The following is a 24,362-nucleotide window of genomic DNA, read 5'->3' as shown; positions in this document are numbered from 1 at the left end:
ACCAGAGATATAAAGAATTGGGGGGGGGACATAAAGGGAAGGAAAGTTGAAGACACTACTGAGAGATCAATCCTGCCTTCTCAGAAATTACCTGGAGACAATTAAGACCCCAGATGCCTTAATCTGGAGTGATGCTGTCAAGAGTTAGTGCCTCCACTAGCAGCAGTGCAACTGAACAGCAGAGGCATTTATCCCCAGGGAGGAACCAGCCAGGTAAACAACCAACCAATGGTTAATTTTCTTTCACTCTAGATGATGTGATATCCCAACAGCAACACACCAAAACAGGTTCCAACTCTCAACAATTTGTATTTGCTCTTTGTTTTCTTCTAAACCTGTATACCTGTAAAAGATGTCTGTTCCTAATTTCTGCTGACTAAATGGGCAACACTATTCCCAGACTCTGAGGGCTAGACAAAGGGAAAGAATACCATATCCACTGGCCATTAAATGAAAAATCAAGCATGTAAGAAAACAAAGGCCCCCCGAATTCTTCATCAGGCGAATGTCCCAGGTCTACATATCACCAATCCAAATGATTTTGCAGTTCTTGATAAGACAATCATGTATTTTGTAAAATAAAGACATCCTTCTAAAATCATACATTTAGCTTGGCAAAAATCTAATAGCAACTAATAAATTATAAGCTTAAATACATGTTATTCTACATTTTACTAAGTTAAATTTATAATAAATTCTCACATATTTTTCTCTAAAATTAAAATGACTGAATTGCTACTATTGCTTTCACTACATCCTACATCATCCATATTTACACATTTTCACATTCTCCTTTATCTTTCACAACAAAGATAAAAGGTTTCAGACAGCCCAAATCAGGTTTATTCATATGTTCACAAGATCAAAGGGAACAGATATAAGGTTTTGGCCACAGAGAAAAAAAATAAACTTAAATTCTGTATAAAAACTTCTAAGGAAATCCTTCTCATTTCCCTTTATCCAGTTCCTATTTTTGGTTAGCAACAAGGTTTTAGTGAACAAAGATATTCAAATTACTGACTTCCTAAAGAAGGATGACCTCTGTTGTTATAGCGCAGACACAGAAAAAGATTTCTTTTCTTTTTGAAAGGAGAAAACATATTGTGAGAAACAAGATTTGAAGCATAAATATCTTTTAGCACTATAATAAATCCTTTCCTGACCTCCTTCATACAGAGCAGACCATAAAAAATAGAAAGAAGTGATGGTTTTTTGAAGTTTTAAATTCTAACAAAGCATAGATAAGTGTTGGAAAAAGGTAAATTTTAATTATGCAGGCATTCACAATGTGAATGATTTACAACAGACTATATTTGTAGCAAGCTGGAGCTGGTGTGTTTTTTGGATTGATCATAATTAATTTTAGTATTAACCAAGCATAAGAAGAAAAGTTCTGAAAGGAGGTAGGGCAAGACATAGATACACTTGAAAGTCAACATGAATTACTTTAAACTAAATCACTGTCTTTCAGATTATTCTTAAGATTGTGTGGAGAGTAGTGACTTGGCCAGTGTATCAGTATATTCCTATCCATCATGATACCATAGGTTCAGTCTAGGGAAGTTTTAATAAAGTCAGGAATACATACCCATCATCGTATAAGTCAGCTGCAGCCCTGCACTGGAAACTTTTTTTCCCAAATAAGGTTTTATATATTTTAATATTTCACCAAGGTATTCTAAGGACTTTGTGACCATGGCAGATTTATCAGAAAATGTCTGCAGATTCCCATAAGTTATACCAACAGCCTATAAATAAGAAAAAACATGATTTAGCTTCCCGAGTTTTCTACAATACAGACTTTGAAAAATACAGATAATTTCTTTCTACACACACACATGCACATACATATTCCTTACATTTAAGCCTTCATCCATAACTTTCCAATAAATGTTCACAGCAATTAAAATCCAGAAGAAAGAATTATCTTGCCTTTTATGATTAAAATAAAGGCTAAAGGAAGAATTTAAAAAATCAGCTCACCAATTAATTATGAGTCAGCAAAGTATTAATTAAAGACACATGGAACTAATACACAAGAAGCTTATAAACAAATTTCCTATTAGGCATTCCAAACAGGATGGCTCACCATATTTCTAGCACATAACTGGGAATTCTGAAACTAAAATTTCTACAAAAAAGACCTACTGGTGAGGTTAATAAACTCTTACAAGTCAGATGTCCACAAATAAAGTTCAGCTTTATGATATGGGTCGATTTTTTCCTCAGAATTTTTTTTATAAGCCAATAGTTGCCAGCTTAACTTTTTCAGAGTAAAAAAAAAGATACAAAGAGTAGAAATGGCAAAATGGGGAGGCAGAGAAGTGTGAGATGAGGTAGTAAAAGAATAATGATGAAGTCAGAAGAAGAAGGTAAATACATGAGAGGCTAGTTGTGACAAGGTGAGAATAAGCAAGAGCTGAGAAGTCACAAAAAGATTCAACAGAAAACTGGATAGGGATGGGTGAGGTCTGAGGACAGTAGTAATGTTTCTAAGCCAGTACTGAGAACTTACAATCAATTTCAATCACCCAAACTGGACCATGAATGGCACCAGTATACATGGTTATGTGGTTTTTATCCTGAAGTTCTCAGAAGATAAGACAAAGGAAAGAAACCAGGTGGTTGTACTGATCCAAAGTTAAAGGTTTAGAGCTGTAACCAAAAGACAGGGATGGGAGATTCTGAGTGTGTTGGTTAAGAGTAGTTGAAATGAGGCCTCCAAGAGGTTTAGTTAAGGTAGATAGAGAAGAAAGTGAGACCATCAGAGGATGCTGCACTTGAAAAAAAGGGAAAGGAAGGTCCTGATGAAGTCACTCAAAGAGTTGGAAGGAAAGTGGTGACAGTCAGTGAAATTTCAGATGCACCAAGTGATGCCATGGTTCAGTGATTAGTCATGGGAGTGGATGGATGACAGCAGAAGTGAAGATCACCGAGAGACCATTGGAGAAGATTTGAAATGAGGACTCAAGATAAGTTACCCATGGTAATATTAAAGTTAGCCATGTTGATGATAAAATGTAGAATGAAGGAAAAGATAAGAAACACAGTGAACTTGAGTGATTAGGAAGTGAACAGATAAGAACAAAGATATATACTCAACGAATCCCCTTTTCCATTTAGGTCTCTGCCCTTGGTTTTCTATACTTCTTTACCTGGACCAGAAATTCTCAAACTTTTTGTCTCAGTTTCCTGTTATACACTTTAAATTGAGGATCTTAAAGGGCTTATTATTATATTATTTCAACTATATCCATTGAAATTTATGATATTAGGAATTACAACAGAAAATTTTAAATTATTTTTTAATTATAAACATGTTAGTACAAGTAATATATTTTTAGTGAAAATAACTTTCTTTTCCAAAACAAAAAAAGTACTAAAAAAGTGGCTTTTTTTTTTTTACATTTCTGCATATCTCTTTAATGTTTGGCTTAATAAAAGATAGTTATTCTCATATCTACTTCTGCATACAATCTGTTGCAATCTGTTTTAGATAAAAACAAATAAGTCTCATAAGTACATGTAGTTGGAAGAAGAAAAAATATTTTAATAAATTTTTCAGATGACTGTGGGATTCCTTTTTGATATGGAAACTTGACAGGTGGTATTTCTTAAACGTGAGTTGTAATATGGCATCCAAAGTCACTTTAATGCATATTCTGTATTCTGCTACACTAAAAGTCATTGGTCTATCCTGTGCTTTGAATGCATGTTTTCCACCCATGAATGCTTTCTAAAAAGTCTGTACCTGTTATGTGAAAAATTTTGGTTCCCAATTTGGACAACACATTTCACTGTCTATATTTTTTAAAAATCATATTTGTTAATATAACAAATAATTGCTATTTGTTAACACCAATGCTATTCAAAAGTCTTAAACTATCAAGAAGTTTTCAAGTTTCTGGTGGCAAATATAAGTGCTCCAAAATTCTAATTTTCTTGAAAGCTTAAATTATATTATTAGCAAAAATGCGGTCTTTGAAGTGATAGGCTCATTTTTAAGAAAATATTTGCCAAATACTCAGGTCTGAATAACCATATTTTGTCAGTTGTTCTTTCATGATAAAAGTGTCCGTTCAGCATGCAACTCAATTACGAAAGTGTTTCTTATTTAAACAGTCTTTCTTTGGTGTGCAGCAAACGTACTTTAGGTGGCTCAGAGGTTAAAGCATCCGCCTCCAATGCGGGAGACCCAGGTTCGATCCCTGGGTTGGGAAGATCCCTGGAGAAGGAAATGGCAACCCACTCCAGTACTCTTGCCTGGAGAATCCCACGGATGGAGGAGCCTGGTAGGCTACAGTCCATGGGGTCGCAAAGAGTCAGACACGACTGAGCGACTTCACTCACTCACTCACTGTCATTCACAGAATACAAAAAGGGCATGTACTCAAGTGTCAAAATTTATTAAAATCAGTAACTTTATGGTTTCATTAGTGATATTCTTAAGTGAACTGGCTTTTCTCCCCCTGTGTGATTGCATGGGCTTAAAATTTATAATGATTACTAGTATAATCTTGGGCCATGGTGTTGAATTCTACTACAACTTTTATGTTCTTTGTAAAAACGCCAATATACTTTTGAGCTCACAGAACCCCTGAAAACTACTGACTCCTTGAAGTCTATGAAAGGACTTCTGAGAAAACCAGTGCCCTAGATTTCCGTATTTCTCTAAGTTTAGCCTTAACCTCTCCAAATTATGACATGTGTATTTTTCAGTGCCTTGACTATCCCTACTTTCATGCCATGCTATCGTTTCTCTGCTAAGAAGAATTAACACAGCAGGTCCCAATGTCACTATCTTTAAAAGGCTTATATGCAAGGTTGGCCCTTGGAACCTTAGATTTTTCCCCCATCATTTTCTGATAAGAATGGCTCACTGTGCTTCAACAGTTTGTGCAACCAATACAGTTATGCTGGATATCTGCTTTCTTTCTAAGAATCTGGATTTTTAAAAATGCTGAACAAACAGGGCCTAGGTGGCCAGCGCCCATTAAAAAAAAAAAAAACAACCCTGGGCGCTCAGTTATTTAAGAGCTCCCCCAGTAAAGAATTTCCCAGGTGCTCTCACAAGTCCTTGCTGGAAGAATTAAGCATGTCCAGGGGGAACATCACTAGAAGAGGACTCTTGGAAGCTGTGCTTGGTTACTCCACATGTTACCCATGTACCTCTTTTCTTTGCTGACTGTACTTTGAAACCTTTCACTCTATATGTTGAGTTCTGTGAGTCAAAGCACGTGGTGGGGGAGAGGTTCCTGAGCACCCCCTGACACCACTTCAAACTCAATAGGTTTAAAATAGGGCTTCTCACCTACTTTGGCCCCATCCTAAATCATAATCTCTTCTTAAGGTCACTCTTCTAAACATAGTATTTCCTAATCATTCAAAGATCCCCTAGTTCAATCTTCAATTCCTCCTAAATCCCACTAGTTTCTGGCCATTAGTGCTCCTGAGCCTTCAATGTACTTCGTTGTTACCAATTTTCTTAAAGTCATTTGATCAAATCAGACCTACTTAAAAATTTATAAAACCTGTTCACAATAAAATCTAAACTTCTTATATCAAGATGCTCTGAATTCTTAACCTGCTGATTGACCTGTCAACTAATTGGCACTTATCATATACTACCTTATATTATTATTTTAATCTCTGGGCATGTCTTGTATTCTCAGACAAGTAAAAGTTCACTAAGATCAAGGACTAGTTCTTTTGGTTCTTCAAGTTCCTAAGAAATTTTCACTTAATACTATCTAGCATTTAGTGAATAACTGTAATTTAGTGAGTGGTGAAAGAGCAATTAAGTTGGGTAGGATTAAATTAGGAGAGCCTTTGAATATGATTGGTGGGGTGCTTGACTTTTACATTCTTTTCTGGTCCAGGATGGTCCCTGGCAAAGGTGTTTAATTACAGATGGAGATTCAATCAACAACTAAAGAAAAGGCTCCAGAAACATGTGTATTTTATATTTGCATATACTGAAGATCCCCTGGAGAAGGGATAGGCTACCTACTCCATTATTCTTGGGCTTCCCAATAATAAGACTGCAATGTGGGAGATCTGGGTTCGATCCCTGGGTTGGGAAGATTCCCTGGAGAAGGGAAAGGCTACCCACTCCAGCATTCTGGCCTGGAGAATTCCATGGACTGTATAGTCCATGGGGTTGCAAAGAGTCGGACACAACTGAGCGACTTTTATATTCACTTTCACTATACCATTATGAAATATTTCTAAGATTAATACAACATCTCTGTTTTACAATTATATTTTAACTTAACAAAAACCAATGGAAGAATTCACATTTATGGAAAGAGCTTATCGGTTGTAATGATTTTCATTGCAGTTAATATCAACCACTGTGGGAAAATAAAACAAGTTTTACTGTGAATAGCTTACAAAAACACTAATCCAAGCACATTAACAACCTCAGGCTATAAAACAAAGACTATCACGTAAGACGGATCCCTACAAAATTAATAATTAAAAGTAAAATGTTGAATGGGGCTATTTATTACAGAGACAAAACAAATGGATTAGATTTTAAAGCCCCAATCATGTTATTGGATATGAAGTAGTTGGTGCTTATGCTGAATACACACTAAAATTTTACTGTAAAATTTACAGTTTGTTCCAGGGTGGTAAACATTAAGTTGAAACTATTATGGACCATATACAAGGAAATTTAAGTACCTGAAGAATATGGTTATCCAGCAATTTTAGCAAAGATACTCCTATGATTTTGATCAGATTTGGAGTAAGGTTTTTATGTGGTATTCTTTACTCTTATTATTTTTCATTAAATGTAATTCCTCTGCTGTCCTCAAGAATGACTTGTATGCTATATCTTAGATTCACATTTCTATTCCTCCAGAATTTTATAATAGCAGAAACCAATAATATGATTCAGTTTAACTCATTTTACAGAAAAACATAATGAACACTTCAGGATTTTTTGAAAAATAATTGTAACTGATTTGGATAATTATATTAATGAATAAAAAAATACCTCAAAGAACCGAACAAGTGCTTTTTTAGGATCTTCTGGGATGGGTAAATATTCAACTTGAGACTTTGAGAAAATATCCTTTACTTCTGATAGCTTAAATAGCAACCTTGTCAGTTCAGTCAACTGTTCCATGTAGTCCTTTTCTGTCAAAATAAATTATATTTATATGTTTATTATATAAATTTATGTTATATATATATATACATGCATTACTGGAGTAGGAAACAGCAACCCATTCCAGTATTCTTGCCTGCGGAATTCCATGGACAGAGGAGCCAGGTGGGCTATATATAGTCCATAGGGTCACAAAGCATCAGACACAACTGAGCAGATGCACACACACACACACACACACACACACGGGAGAGCAGAGAAAGTAGCATTCTTCATTTGTGACAATGACTTGTTTTAAAATTAAAGTTTCTACATTATTAAAAAGTAAGTTTCTCTCACTACAGGAAGGCTTTATTTAAAAACAAACAAATATTTACTTGTGAACATCCTAGTCCCAAAAGTTATTAATGTAAAGCCAACTGATATAATAAAATATAAAAGTAAATGTGGAGCATGTTTTCAGTCCAGCCTTTCCAAGATTTACAACTGGCCATAAACAATAGCTTTAGGAAAAGGAAAATGCATACGCTCCAGACAACCAAAACAGTATGGAATATTAAAAAAAAAAAGTTACAAGGAAAAGGAGGAAATTATTCATAATTGGATATTTTCTTTATACGGTGTTCACAGCATGATATCTGGTTATTTACTTCCTATCTCCACTTTTTTTCCTGATCAGTTTCTTCAAGGTAAAAAAATAGCTTGTCACCTGAGAGCAAATTTTTGTTCTGAGTTTCCAAGGAAATAAGTTCTTTTATCTTTATAGGAGAGAAATTTGTCATATACAGTAATGGGAAAATATCAAGAAAAAAGAAACAGACTGCAAATGGAAATAAACTTCTGTTCATATTAATACCTACTTACAAATATATATTTTTAATATTTTCTATTAATTTATGTAACAAAGCAGGAAATTCTAAACACACTTAGCAGTCCAGAAAGCAAAACACTTGTAGTACTTACCAACTGCCTGTTCAGGATTTATATCAATGAATGAGTCATCTGGCACATGAAGGTTTTTCACATACATTTGCAAAATGCAACGGATCCATGATCTTACAGTTAGGGCTTGAAAAGATACACAGCCTGAATGAGAAAGTGCTTCACATAACATGCTGTAAAAAAAAGTTGATTAATATTAAAAACGGAAACCAAAACAAAACCCTGACAATGTGTTCCCTGAGTACAGAGATTCCGAAATAAAACATTCTAATACTCCCCAGTTTTTGGTCTCACTTATTTTACAAACTCACAAATGCAGACATGCTCTGCTGAAAATAAACACTAAATACCACAAAATATTTTAGACAAATATTCTTGCTTTCATTTATAATGCCTTTATTTTTAAATTTTCCTTTTTCCACTGGTGGCATACATATGACTTATGCCAAGGGAGAGACATGGTTAAAATTAGAACAACAAGGAAGGGGTTTAAGTAGCTTTGTGTGATAATACTGAAGGAAGTGGCAAGCACAATAAAAAAGTGGCCCTTAGAGTAAAACAGAGAAGCGGTCCTGACCATATACAGAAGAAAAAAGATAAAATACATTTCTACGAGGGTCTCCCAACTAATCCAATCCCCATCCCTTCCTTTCCTGCTCCCCCCGCCCACAAGTAGTCATCATTAAAGAACTCCAAAATAACATCTGAACAAGAGTTTTTTTATATGATTTTACGAAGTCAAAGGTCTGGCTTAATCTGATTTCTAATCATTTTATAAAAGGGGATGGGGATAGTCTTAACCTAATTATAAATGTTGGGTAAAGTTAGACACTTGAAAAATACATAAATCATAACTCTAAAAGTACTGTTTTGAAATACTCTGAATAGACATTTTCATAAAAAAATATATAAAACAGAACTCAGATAGTTTATTACCTATACAACATCCCAAAGCTACTTAACATCTTTGCATTTCACTTCAGTTGCTTCATTTCAGTTAGTCCTTCCTTGCTGCTAACATACCAATATTATTTTAAAAACAAATCCTTTGAGATAATTTCAGCACAAGTATTTAACAAATAATATAAACAAATGTTTGTTGTCATGAAAGAATTCTTAAGCTGGAAGGGATCCTAAAAGTAATCCAATTGAAGTTGAACTCCCTTACTGTGTAACTGAAAGCTAGTGAGAAAATGATTAATGACTATGTTTAATGAACTTCCTTTTGAGAAGAATACCTCTCTTCATTTTCACTGACTGGCAGCTGCGACCAGATCTACATTGGTCTCTTAGGTTTGTGTACTTATTTTATTTTCCCTTATCTTTATATTCTTATTTGAATCACCCTGATTGTTCTATACCATTTCTATTACCAACTGTATATTTTTTCTGTTGGGGTTCCTCAGATCTCTTATGTAATGCAGACACTTAAAGACATGGAAATCAAAGTTCAAGGTGATGAAGTCTCTTGTTCATCACTGCACAAAAGTCAGATCTTTAAAAACCTAGTGTGAAGAGGAACTCTACCATTAAACTAAAACTATAAAAATAAAACAGTGTCTTACAGATTTAGCAATATTAATTGTGTAATTTCTTTCACAGTGGTGAGAGTAGAAAGATCGTTTCAGGATGAGGTTAAGGCAGTCCTATAAAAACCATTTTGACAAAGCAGCAGCAACACTGTTTTAAGAAAAGTTTCCTACTATTAATACAGTCAAAATGTGGATACACAGAAAAGCAACAAATTGTCCAAGTGAAAGTATACATAGCAAAGATCAGTTTTTATTTTGGAAACGCTCACCTTCCTGGAGAACTATTGTGGGTTTATATTAATGTGTACACCTGAAATAAGAAAACTTACCTATTTTGTAGGAAATGACTTAAATATCTGGCTGCAACTTGGGGCCAGATGATATCATCCCAACCAAAGAGTTGTATCATTGATGTAACTGGCTGAGGCTGAAGATCTGATGGGGCTGTGCTGGGAAAGTCCATTGCCAGCAAAGTAAAATCTAGATTTAGAATGAGAGAAACTTACAGTGAAAATGTAAAAAAAAAAAACCCTACTATCTCCCTTAAATTATGTTAATAGTGATTTTTTAAAAAATCAGCACTAAACAGTAAATGTCACATTTTAGAAATGTACAACAGAAAGCTAAAACTGAACTAAATTCATATTGTCAAAGAAATTTCTGTGCTAATTATGCATCTCCAAGAAAGGGTCTGGAAAAATCTGTCTCAGCATCATCACAATGCTTCTTTTATAGAAAGGCCCTTCAAATGGTAAATTAGAAAAAAAAAATTTATTGATTGATTCATTGCAGTCACTTCTCTTGTTGTGGAGCACAAGCTCTAGGGAGCACGAGCTTTGGTAGTTGCAGTTCCCTGGCTCTGGAGTTCATGCTCAATAGTGGTAATGCATGGGCTTAGTTGCTTCAAGGCACGTAGGATCTTCACAGATCAGGGACCAAAGTCATGCTTCCTGCCTTGGCAAAGGATTCTTTATCACTGAACCACCAGAAAAGCCCTCAAATGGCAAATTCTAAACCTGATGGCTCTGCTAAAGAGCCTCTCTCACTCAAATGATCCATTACCAAAAATATTTCTAGCATCCATTCTTTTCCAATCAATTTAATTTACTCATCACCTACCACAGACACGACTGAGCGATTTCCACTTTCACTGACCACAGAAATGAAGAGCTCTCACTCACCATGAACACTGGACATTTTCTTCTAGTAAACAGTGATCTCCTACAATCAATGATACTCCATTTCCCTCAGAACTCAAAATGCCTAGGAACCAGAATTTCTTAGATCACCATGTAAACAAATAGACTTTATTTTGTGATTTCCTGGGATTCCCCAACCTAATTTGTAGTACATAAATTTATGTGCATGTGTACACAGTTGTGTCCAACTCTTTACCCCATAGATTGTAGCCCACCAGGCTCCTCTGTCCATGAGCTTCTCCAGGCAAGAATACTGAAGTGGGTTGCCATTTCCTTGTCTGACATCAATTTATGTTTATCAATAAATTGTTTATTAAGCACTGCCTCCAGTAATGCTCTCTCAAATGGTGGCTGTTTATCTTCCCACACTCTCATACATTGGACCCACAAAGGGTGAGCAACTTCTGGTCTACACTGCTGCTTCTAGACCATTCTCCCTCCCTCTTCTTGAAAACCTCTGGCTTTGAGTCTCAGGTCATCAAATTACACCAACACTCTCTTTGCTGCACCTGTCTACTGTTTCTTCCTTAACCACCTCTCATTCCTTGAAGACTGTAGCTCACTATCATCCTTTCTAACTGCACTCCTGTCATAGTTCCTGATGATTATTTTTTCCCAGTCTCTTGGCCTTGAACTTCTCTCCTTCAGTGAGACTGTCTTCCACTACTTTAGCCACTCACTCCCATGGTGATACAGAGAACCCGACACTGCCCATAAGTACAATATCACCGAATTCCCTAATTTGAAGACCCCTTTCTGGCATCAAATTAGCTTTTCAGCTCTCCTCCTCTAGGCTCCTCTAGGTTCCCAACTCCTCCAGCAATCTTTTGATTCCATCAGGATCTACGATTCATCAGTCCTACAACTTTCCCTATGTTCTTCACTGACTTTGTGCCTTCCTTTCCCTTTTCAGGCAACTTGACTGAATGCTTCATCATTATACTCATTTTCATATACCATCAATTCTTTTGCCTCTGACTTGATTCACTGAACTTGCCTGGAAAAAAAACACCATCTGTTTAATTACAACTCGTCGTCTTCTCCCCATAGGCACCTATGACCAGTGTTAAGTGGCTGGCGAACAACCATGGACTGATCGCACTTTAAATTTATGACTGCAGATGGCAAGTGGGTCCTTAGAGCTGGCCATCATTCCTACCGCATTTCCCTAGTCCATCTGGTCTTTCATTCTCCTAGAGGATTGCTGCCCACCTTCTCTCCTCTCTCCACCATCAGTCAGCATCTCCTCCCTATCTTTGTTTTCAGTTAACGACTTTCACTACTTCATGGAGAAATGAGAACCACCACATCTACCCTGCCACCTCCAAGTGGACCCGTTTACTCTGCCTTCTCATCTGCCACCGCAGGAGATCTGAGGCCGAGTCCCCTATGAGATCCCGTTTCTCCTGGGCATTAAAACACAAATGACTCTCTTGCAGCATCAAGTTTTCTCTCACTCCTATACATTCCTGTCAGCATGATAAATATGCTGGAGTTTCTCCCATGTTATAAAAAATAAATAAATAAAATAAAAACCCTCCTTGACCCCACCTCCCTCACCAGCTAACATCCCCATTTTTTCTACTTCTTATACGTGTGTGTTAGTCACTCAGTCGAATCTGACTCTCTGCGACCCCATGGACTGTAGCCTGTCCATGGAATTCTCCAGGCAACAATACTGGAGAGGGTTGTCATTTCCTCCTTCAGGGCATCTTCTGACCCAGAGATCAAACCTGGGTCTCCTGCATTGCAGGCAGATTCTTTACCATCTGAGCCACCGGGGAAGCCTCTTTTAGTGGTGATATTCATTTACTTATGTTTGCAGCCAGCAATTCCTCTTCTCTTGGATATCTTTAATGGGCCTTTGACGCTACCCACTACAGCAAAAAACTGCTCTTCAAGGTCACCAGTGACCTTGGTCCTGCTACAACCAATGACCAATTCTCAGGCCTCATCCTAATTGACCCATTAAACACATTCGAAATGTTGATCACTATTCTTTCCTTAAAATGCTCTGTAATTTGGTTTCCATGGCACTACACTTCATGGGTTTTCACATCACCTCACTGGTATTCCTTTGCAGTCTCCTTTCTTGGTTCCTTCTAATCCTACAAATCTGAACATGGGAATATCCTGGGACCTGTCTTCAAACTTCTCTTTTTACACTTACTCTGTTAGTAGTCTTATCCAGGTCATAGCTTTATAAGACAATTTGTACATAGTTTCCAAATTTAAATCTCCAGCTTGGACCTCTTCCCTGAAACGCAGGTTCATTATCCAGGGGTCTACTCAACAACCCTACTCAGATTTTAAGGGATATATATATATATCTGCATATCCCAAGTAAAAATCCCAGTCTTCACTCATAAAAATTTCTTCCTGCCATAATCTTTCTCATCTCAATCGAGGGTTTCTCTGTTTGTCTATTTTGCTTACCATATCAAACCCACTTAGAAAATTCTGTCAGTTCTACTTTCAAACTGGAAATCTGAACACTTCTCACCACTTCCACCGTGGCCCCAGCTGTCCATCTCTAAGCTGTTACAAGAGTTCTCTACATGACCTCCCCACCTCTTGATAATCTAATCTCCATCCAGCAGCCAGAGCAATCATATCACCTCTCTGCTCAAGACTTTCTAGTCTCAGGGTAAAAGTGAACATTTTTACAACTATGTATCAGGCAGAAGAGAAAGCAGTTCTCCGTAGCCTGTGGATTGCACCTCTGACTACTCTTTCTCCATTTCTTATGCCACAAGAGCTTTGACAGCTTCCATGTAGTTTCTCGAATACACCAGACATGCTCTTGCCTCTGGATTTTTGCATAGCTCATATCTGCATAGCTGCATATCTCACCTCCTTTGGGTCTTTGCTCAAATGATACTTATACAAGTTTCCCGGGCAACTCTTATTTAAAATTATAACTTGCCTGTGATCTTTCCTTGTGCTTAATAGCTCAGTTGTGTCCTACTCTTTGTGACCCCATGGACTGTAGCCCGCCAGGCTCCTCTGTCCATGGGGATTCTCCAGGGAAGAATACTGGAGTGGGTTGTCATGCCCTCTTCCAGGATATCTTCCCAACCCAGGGAACGAACCCAGGTTCCCTATCCCTTTCTATATTTTTCTTTTTCTCCATTTATCATCATCTAACATATTACACATTTTACTTACCTATGCTCTCTTCCTTCCATAAGAAGGTGGAGCTCATGCATGAAAAAAGGAATTGCAGTTCTTTTTTCCCCATTTTTAAATCCCCAATGGCAAAGTATTCATTAACTATTTTTCAACGCAGGAAATTTTTGCCTCTTGTCTTTACTTCAAAACAAACCCCAAACCCACATATTTTTGCTTTATATCTATATTACTATTTATTTTCAGTACCTAAGACAGTACTGACTAACTTGTATCATTTTGGTCATTAAGTGAGAGTTGGGATGATGAATGGTAGAAAGATAAGTCATATCAACTAGTAATAACTGCTTTGGTTAAACTGAAAATCAGTATTTATTTTCATAGTCATTACAGTGGTTGGAAACCACTGCCCTGTCACAGTTCTCCAATCTACACATCACTGTAAAGTGTTAATTATGGAAGCACTACCAGAATTCAAAATCTTTTAAAATGTGTATCATGAAGTCTTTTATGTAATGTTTTTAGCTGTTTTCCTTATTCACACTAGAGTAAAATAAACCTTGGTTTAGAGCTTAGGTTTTTAAAAGCATTTACATTTCAATACATTAAACATCTTCTTAAAAACTGCATTTAAATACATGTAGTCACCATATTGATCTCTATTCCAGTACTTCTTAACATACGTTGGATAAAATATCCCTTTGAAAAAGATGAAGACTTCTTTTGGGGAAAGTGCATATGTGAATATATATATTCAAATTCTTGTCTATAATTTCATCTGATTCAGAGTCCATTAAAGTCTAAGGACATGTCTATAGGCTAATAATCAAATTAAGTAAAAATTACAACCTAAAATAGAATCTAACAAGTCTGAACAGTAACATTCTATGTACTCCATGTCATTCTGATCTCATCGGCTTTATGTTGAAGTGGAATTCATTCCATCTCTTTTTGCTCTTTATTCAGTTTCATATTTTACTAGGTATCTGCACATACAATCTGAAAATAAACGACCTGAACTAGAAGTCAAATGCTGCTGCACTTTCCCAATAACGCATGAATAAGAAAAGCTCATGTATATGCAGAATTTTTAAGGTTAAAAATGATCTTTGTAGCAAATCATCACTTAATTTTTACTGACAGGAAAATAATAAAACAACCCAAATAGTCCTAATTTTAAGATACATAATTCTTTTCTTCCTGGTTGTCAAAATACTTATAGAACTGTAATAAAATAAGAGTTTGCTACTAAGCAAACAGAAGAAAAAACTGACAGAGTCTGCAAAATGAGAAACTAATTGGCAAATTAAGAACGCTGACCTGCGGCTGCATCCGCGAGTTGCGAGAGAGGCACTGTCTGCGACATTCTCTGACTCTTCAAAAATGAAAAGAAATGCCTCCATAGTGCACTGGCAACTGCAGCAAGGTGGCGCTCTTTAGTCGATAATGAAGACTGCACAATGAGGTCCCCATTCTCCCTTTGAAGTTCCTGACACAATTGTTGATGCATACTCCTAAAAAAAAATAAATAAAAATACAGCTAACACCCAACAAACAAATACAAAATGTTCCTTTAAATACAGTTTGGGGTTTTAACATTTACACCATGTGAAAACTGAAGGACAGTTCTATCTAATTAAAACCTTTATGCCAAGACATTATGCATTTCTAGTTATTTGATGGATGAACGATGGCATATTAAGCACCATAATGTTAATGTTAATTACTAATGTCAAGCATTAATTATATGCTTTTTAATATGTCAGATCCAAATGAAAAACAGGCAGCTTCAAAATGAAGGTTTGCATTTTGCAACTCACTATGACAAGTGATTTTACTTACAATCTAGACATAAAAACAAAATTTTAAGCCACTTCTCCTGTGAGCTTTAGGTTATGATGTACCAAGAGGAAAGCATTTATGGCTTATATGTGATATTTTAAATTAAAATACTTTCCTTGTTTAGAGCAGACATAGACATTAAGATAGAATATAAAACTGTGCTAGATATATTATTAGTCCTTTGGTCCAGAAAGACCCATAATCATTTTCACATGGTAGAAAATAATAAAATCATTCTTCTCCATAAATCAGTAAAACATGAATTTAATACTGCCTCAAGTTTTGATTTGTCATTTACTCACTTTTCCTATGGAAAATTGAGACATCTCTAAGACCTTAACAGAAACATAACAGGGGTGAATACCAAAAGATTTTTCTAGTGATCTGGAATAGAAGGCATTACTGCAATATGCCCACAACAATTAACAATATTATTTAAAACTAAATGTGCAACTGTGATGTTATTCCTGTTTCTGTATATATAACTGCCATCTCAACTGAGTAGATGCAAATGCATAAACAGCACCCTTAGATTTGTTTTCTTCAATTAAAGAGCAAACAGTGAAAATTAACCAGTGGAGCTAAGCCAGAATACTTCCTTTGATAGTAGCAGTGTTCCATTAAGAAAAATGACTAGTACTTTAAAAAAAGAAGGAAAATTACATTAAGTCCAATATTCCTGTTGTTTTAAATCAATTCATCGAGAGGAAGTGGACACTCAAAGTAACTATATAAAATATGGAACTAATGCATGGATCTAAAGCAATTCCACAAAAAGATCAAACTGGTTTCAAGACCACATCATCATATTTTTCACATAACTATACAAAAGTAAAGATTTTATAATTTATATAACATTAGTACTCTCTGTCTCTCTACTCTGGAATTCTTGGATAACTATGAGACACAACTTAATGCTACTTGCAGTACTGGGGGCGGTTCAAAATACCTGGAGAAAGAATATCATAGAAAGCAAGTTTCATAAAAACTAACCAAATATCTGCTATGTCCTCTTCGTGTAAAACTTGCCTGAGATGCTTTCAACTTGAACTAGTGGCTAAAGATTATTTCAGGTCCTTTAGCTTTGAGTAAGATAAATATCAAACCACTAAAATCCATTTGGCAACTAACTCAATTGCCTATATCAACAAAGCAAAATTCATGGGTACATTTCAAGACATTGGAGTCCAAGTGAAATAATACCACCATTTGCAAAACCCATCTAAAGCTTTTTCAAGTATATTGGTCTCAAAGGATAATAAATAATTTATTATACTTGGGTATGACGGATTTTACTATTTCTAAATAAAATAAGCCATTTTCTTCACTCTTTAAAGTCAATTCTCCAGGAAGCGGTATCATTTCTGATCATCTTTTATGAAGCTGGAAATTCTTTAACTAAAAATCAGAACAATTCTGAGATGGGTGTCACTAATCCTTTGTATAGAGGATAAAGATGATAATGATATCCCCAAAGGTCACATAGCTAAGAAGAGCTGGTCCCATACTCTGAATCAAAATCTGACTCTGAAGCCTGTACTTTCCCTTATACACTAAGAAGACACACACCCTTTAACACTAAGACGTGCATGTGTGTGCGCTCACACACACACACACACACACAATTAAAACATTGATCAATTTTCTTCTCTCCCCACTTGGACTGAAGAAATTTTACTAAGTCTAAGAAAAGAAGCTGGACAAGCCACATGTAGCTTTGCTTTGTCAAGTGGTAGGGATGTAGGTTTAAAGGAGAAGACTGACTTTAAAATCATTTTGGAAATATACATGCATAACCAACCCACTTATGTTCTAAAAAATCCAATATAGCAGAAAAAAAAATCTGCTGAATGTCAAGTTATTTAAATTGCAGCTTTCACAGGAACAATAGCAACATTGAGCATTTACTAGTACTTACCATGTGCCAAGAACCACACTAGGAAGTTTGTAAGCACTGTTTCTCACCCTATGAGGTAGGTATAATTATGATTCAAACCTTATAAACGAGGAAACTGAGGCAATAGAAGTAGCTTGTGTTGGGTAAAACTGCTGGTTATTAGCAAAGCTATTCAGAGCTGTGTGACCTTAAAAAAATAATGAGTAACCAACCACCCAAATTTCATTTTCGAAAGAATTAAAATTAGGAAAAATCATTTATCATCCACCTACCAGGGTTACTGTGAAGATAATATGTGAAGAATAACATCCTCAAAAGTGTTCAGGAACCTATCACTACACTATGTTGTTGTTTAGTCGCTAAGTGTGTCAGACTCTTTGCACTCCATGGGCTGTAGCCCACCAGGCCCCTCTGTCCGTGGGATCTCGAAGGCAAGAACACTGGAGTAGATTACCATTCCTTTCTCCGGGGTATCTTCCTGACCTAGAGATGGAACGTTCATCTCCAGGGTTGAGAGGCAGATTCTTTACCACTGATCCACCTGAGAAGCCCATCGCTACACTATGGAAATGCCCAAACTTGTACATACCTAGTTATCCAGGTCTTCTTCGAATGCTTCTGTTTTATTAATAGCTCTGGTGTCCTGCTTCTTTGGGCTCACCTTCTTTAGTTCAAGCACTTTCCTGAACTGCTCTTGTGCTCTACTTTCCAAGATCTGTTTTCCTATTTTTATTTCCATGTTACTTTTTGTAGTGATTTTATTTATCTCACCCTCCCACCTCCCCATCCTCACAAACACATACAAATATACTGAGGCATCTATTAATATGACTGGTAAGAGCTAACAGAAAGCAAGGGGGTTAACAACAATTAATAACTGAATTCCTTTTTTAAGTTCTACTTCAAAGCCTGCCAGCTTTCTTCAATCTACATCAGTGAAAAATATAATGGGAAGCTCTAAATTAAAAAAAAAAAGTTGTTCTAAATCACTATGAGTGATGGTTCCAAGTGTCTGATGAATGTAACTAATGGAAAATTGGATGGGAAACAGGATACTCTACCATTTTTAGTTTCAATTAAATTTACTAAAAAAAACAAAACAAAAAAAAACCTTAGGTACTTTGGATCTTCTTATTCTTAGTCACATCTATAAAATAGGGCTATAATCTGCTTTACCACCCAGAAAAAATATAAGATAACCAAAATAGCAAAATTACCAGAAAGCAAACAAACAACCCCCCCCAAAACAAGGTTTTAAAGCTGGAAGGTATCTTAAAAATCATTTAATCCAATCCTGTCTTCAAAAAATAAAAAAAAAACAAAAGCAGATTCTAGGTATAAAGAGAATACTGCAAAGTCTCACTAGAAGATAATGGGAACTTAAGTCCTGCCCCACAATTCTCTGCATATCCAGTTACCAGGGAGACGCAACAGGTCACAAACCAGGCTGGTGAGTAGTAGCCCAGGCACATCCTATCCGGACTCCCTGGAATGGAGCCTCCATGTATCTGTGTGTACATGGACGAGGAGGTGAGTGGGTGGTAATGACTGAGTGAATATGTGAGGTCAAGGCAAGGAGTTTAGGGCTGTTTTGACTATTAAGTGATGATAAAAAAAAAAAAAAAAGGCCCAGTACTGGCAATGATACTTCTGGTCATATATAATGCACCACTGTATGGAGAACAAGAAGCAACGGTTAGAACCGGACATGGAACAAAGGACTGGTTCCAAATTGGGAAAGAAGTACATTAAGGCTGTATACTGTCACCATGCTTATTTAACTTTTATGCAGACTACATCATGAGAAATGCCAGGCTAGTTAACTCACAAGCCAGAATCAAGACTGCCAGGAGAAATACCAACAACCTCAGATATGCAAATGATACCAGTATAATAGCAAAAAGCAAAGAGGAACTAAACAGCCTCTTGATGGAAGTGAAAAAGGAGAGCGAAAAGCCGGCTTAAAAATTCAGTGCTGAAAAAATGAAGACCATGGCAACCTGGCCCATCACTTTTTGGCAAGTAGATGGGGGAAAAGTGGAAACAATTACAGATTTTCTTTCCTTGGGCTCCCAAATCACTGTGGATGGTGACTGCACCCATGAAATTAAAAGACACTTGTGACTAGGAAGAAAGCTAGGACAAATCTAGACCATGTATTAAAAAGCAGAGATAATCACTTTTGCTGACAAAGGTCTGTAGAGTCAAGGCTATGGTTTTTCCAATGCCACGTACAGATGTGAGAGTTGGACCATAAAGAAGGCTGAAGGCTAAAGAATTGATGCTTTTGAACTGACGTGATGAAGACTCTTGAGAGTCCCTCGGATTTCGAGGAGATCAAACCAGTCAATCATAAAGGAAATCAACCCTGAATATTCATTGGAAGGACTGATGCTGAAACTCCAAACTCCAATACTTCCGCCACCTGATGCAAAAAGCCGACTCACTGGAAAAGACCCTGATGCTGGGAAAGATTGAGGGCAGGAGGAGAAGGAGGTGACTGAGGATGAGATGGCTGGATGCATCACTGACTCAACGGACCTGAGTTTGAGCAAACACCAGGAAATAGTGAAGGACAGGGAAGCCTGGCGTACTGTGGCTCATACGGTTGCAGAGAGCTGGACAAGAGTAAGAGACTGAACAACAACATAGGAATAAAAAGCCTCCTCAAGATGTAATGACAAATTGTCCGAATGAACACTTGTGTAGGAGATAGAAGACTAGTCTGTGACCCCGGAAAACTAAGACTTAAGTTTTTCATCTCTTAAATGGGAATACCACCTTACTATCCTCTACAGAGCTGCTAAAGTGTCAAATTACACAACTTAGGTAAAAACAATTTATAGGCTATAAGGCAAGGTAATATCTACTTCAATTTTATTGTTATTCACTCCAATTTCTAATGATTATGTCCCCACATTCAGTAGAGCATTATCTAGAAAGACATGGGCTTTAGAGACAGACACACCAGAGAACAAATCCTACTCTCTCAATTACTAGTGGCATGGCCATTTCCTCAACTGTTACAAGAACTCCCAATAAAACATATTCAACAAACGGAATATTATTGGCCAGAGAATCAAAGACTGTTTAGTGAGAATGTATGTGCTACCATATTCTGTTTTTGACCTTTATTAACTAGTTTAATTCCGTAGGCATTATTTTTCCCATGTTGTAGACAAGGAATCTAAGAACAGAAAGAATAAATAATTTGATTGGGTTATACTGTTGGTAAGCAGCAGAGACAGAATTTGAATCCAGGTAGTCAAGCTATCATGCAACTATGCTCAGTTCAGTTCAGTCGCTCAGTCGTGTCCGACTCTCCGCGACCCCATGAATCACAGCACGCCAGGCCTCCCTGTCCATCACCAACTCCCGGAGTTCACTCAAACTCATGTCCACAGAGTCGGTGATGCCATCCAGCCATCTCATTCTCGGTCGTCCCCTTCTTCTCCTGCCCCCAACCTTTCCCAGCATCAGAGTCTTTTCCAGTGAGTCAACTCGTCGCATGAGGTGGCCAAAGTATTGCAGTTTCAGCTTTAGCATCAGTCCTTCCAATGAACACCAAGGATTGATCTCCCTTAGAATGGACTGGTTGGATCTCCTTGCAGTACAAGGGACTCTCAAGAGTCTTCTCCAACACCACAGTTCAAAAGCATCAATTCTTCGGCGATCAGCTTTTTTCACAGTCCAACTCTCACATCCATACATGACCACAGGAAAAATCACTGCAACTATGCTACAGCTACCCAAATACCATTTTACGACCCAAATAAACAATACATGTCTTAAATGCCATTATTTCTGTATTCATTCATTCATATGCTAAGCTCCTAAAAGGGGTAGTTACAAAGCAGTATAACATCCAATCCTGATGGCACAAAAGATGCACACATATACAGAGTTTAATAGTTCTGGAAAGTAGAGAATTCTGTAGGGATTCCAAATTTCAATGCCATGTGACCATTTAAAATTTTCCTGTGGAAAAAATCTCCTTGTCCCTATCCCCCAAAAAAGGGTATAGCATGAAAATACATCAATAAAAATGATTATTTTTATAAGTTATCCTTATAATTTTATTAGTCTTACATATGTAGATGACTATGGGTCTCAAATGACTTAAAAGTTTTGGTGATATTTCATTGCATTTTATGGTACACTAAAACAGGGATCTACTTTGGTAGTTCTCAATCTTGACTACCATTAAAGTCATCTGTAGAGCTTTCTAGAAATATGAAAGTTCCGACTGCACTAAAGATCCTACTGCATCTACAAGTCTAGGGTCAAAGCTTATTATTTTAAAAACAATTCTCACTCAGTGGGTCTGCGGAGGGGCCCGAGAGTCTACCTGTCTAGCAGGCAGATTTTGCATGCCCATGACCACACTTTAAGCAGTTACCTTCCTGGCTCTTCTTGTCTATAAAAGGGTGACAATAATAGTATCTACAGGATTAAATTAGTTCATTAAAGTCAAACACTTAGAATAGGGTTGCCACACATTCTCATTTAACAGTCTGATTTTCTGGCTAACAATAACAGATATTCCATTTATTGAATATGTCTTACTTGATTCTTGCAACAGATGAAGAATTGATCATGCAACAAGTAGTCCATGAATCACACTGAATATTCAATTGTAATTCTGTATGAGAGAAGGTTGATAATCATTCCTGTACTCTACAGGCATAAGGGTAAAACAAAATTTAGGTTTTATATAATGAAGTACCATCTTACGCTGGTCAGAATGGCTGCTATCAAAAAGGGAACCCTCTTACACTGTTGGAGGGAACGCAAACTAGTACAGCCACGATGGAGAACAGTGTGGAGATTCCTTAAAAAACTGGAAATAGAACTGCCATACGACCCAGCAATCCCACTGCTGGGCATACACACCGAGGAAACCAAAATTGAAAGAGACACGTGTACCCCAATGTTCACTGAAGCACTGTTTACAATAGTTAGGATGTGGAAGCAACCTAGATATCCATCGGCACATGAATGGATAAGAAAGCCGTGGTACATATACCGGATGGAATATTACTCTGCTATTAAAAAGAATGCATTTGAATCAGTTCTAATGAGGTGGATGAAACTGGAGCCTATCATACAGAGTGAAGCAAGTCAGAAAGAAAAACACCAGTACAATATATTGATGCATATATATGGAATTTAGAAAGACGGTAACGATGACCCTATATGTGAGACAGCAAAAAGACACAGAGGTAAAGAACAGACTTTCGGACTCTGTGGGAGAAGGCAATGGTGGGATGATTTGAGAGAATATTATTCTGAAACATGTATATTATCATATGTGAAATAGATCGCCAGTCTAGGGTCGATGCATGAGACAGGGTGTTCAGGGCTGGAGCACTGGGATGACCCAGAGGGATGGGATGGGGAGAGAGGTGGGTTCAAGATGGGGAACACATGTACACCCATGGCTGATTCACGTCAATGTATGGCAAAAACCACTACAATATTGTAATTAGTCTCCAATTAAAATAAATACATTAAATTTAAAAAATATATAGGTTTTATAGTAATTCGGAAACTAAAGATCATTGACGGCAGCAGAATAAAACGGGCATGGAAATGATTCTCAGAGGACAGGTTAAGGATGAGGAAAGTGAAAATGAGGGAACTAAAAACACAAAGGCAAATAAATTCCACACATTTACTCTCTCTAATTCAATGCATATTACACAAGTTCTAGGCAGTAGGGATACAAAGTCATTACAACAAAGTCTCTGTCCTGGAGCTTGTATTTTCAAGAGAGACAGATAATTAAACACAGATGTGGATCACCTCAGGTTGTGGTGAGCTTTATGGATAAACAGAAATCAAGGTACGGGGATGATGAGTGATGACGATATTCAACTAGGAATATCAGGAAATACCTTCTGAAGAGGTGACACGTGAGTAAAGACTTAAATGAGTAAGGGGGAGAATCACACAGGTACATGTGGAGAGAGAACTTCAGGCAGAAGAAACAAAAGTGCATAGGTGCCTAGGCCAGTGGTTTTATGGGCTCAAGGACAGCAAGTAGGAGGCCAGTTGGCTGAAGCACAAAGGATGCTGGAAGGAAAAGCAGATGAATCAAAGAGGAAACTGAGTTCCAAGCAGAAGAGTTACAGAATTTCTTTTAAAAGGAACATATGAAAAAGCAAGGTATTTGGGGAAGGGGAAAAAAATAGTAACCAGTCTGACTATAATGGCTAATTTTTATAGCAGAATTAGAAGGCAATAAATTTAAGAGTAGAAAATAAAGACAATATTGAATACTGGTTCAGTCACATGTTCTCCTCATTCACTTCACAAGAAGTTATAATGCCAGTCACTGTATGCGAAGCCAGAGGTATAGAAACGATTAAGGCACATCCTGCTCTTAAAAAAAGAAAATCTCGACTTCATTCTGTAGGTATTAGATTGGTGCAAAACTGTGGCTTTTGCATTGCGGAAATTTGCCTTTGATATTGGAACACATTCTTAAATAAATGTAGTTATGTTATATATCATTTTAATGTGCATTTCTCATTTTATAGTTTTTTAGCTAATGACTTATTATTTGCAGCTTATTTTATATTTATTTTAGACTATGGAAATGTTAGACAAAAAGCAAATTTGAGTGGTTTTCTCATTGAAGTTCAAAATGGGTCGTAAAGCAGCAGAGACAACTTGCAACATCAACAACACATTTGGCCTCA

The 24,362-nt window shown here is 36.8% G+C and overlaps 1 protein-coding gene across 5 annotated transcripts in view; it reads right to left on the bottom strand.

Moving 5' to 3' along the window:
• The window catches only part of MMS22L (MMS22 like, DNA repair protein), a 128,710-nt gene that overhangs the window by 29,283 nt on the left and 75,065 nt on the right, over nt 1-24,362 (bottom strand). For all 5 annotated transcript variants that reach the window (XM_088840702.1, XM_088840703.1, XM_055433043.2 and 2 more), the window contains 5 exons: nt 15,240-15,433; nt 9,921-10,071; nt 8,081-8,232; nt 7,004-7,146; nt 1,589-1,748 (listed from right to left, as the gene is read on the bottom strand). In XM_088840702.1, coding sequence (XP_088696828.1) covers nt 1,589-1,748; nt 7,004-7,146; nt 8,081-8,232; nt 9,921-10,071; nt 15,240-15,433 — 800 coding nt within the window. The remainder of the gene's footprint in view (nt 1-1,588; nt 1,749-7,003; nt 7,147-8,080; nt 8,233-9,920; nt 10,072-15,239; nt 15,434-24,362) is intronic.

This window comes from Moschus berezovskii, chromosome 10 (genome assembly GCF_049115385.1).
Source record: "Moschus berezovskii isolate FMDL1 chromosome 10, NW_MosBer_1.0, whole genome shotgun sequence".
Taxonomy (NCBI): domain Eukaryota; kingdom Metazoa; phylum Chordata; class Mammalia; order Artiodactyla; family Moschidae; genus Moschus; species Moschus berezovskii.
Note: the sequence above shows the minus strand (reverse complement) of the source record. Positions and strands in the feature narration are given on the sequence as shown.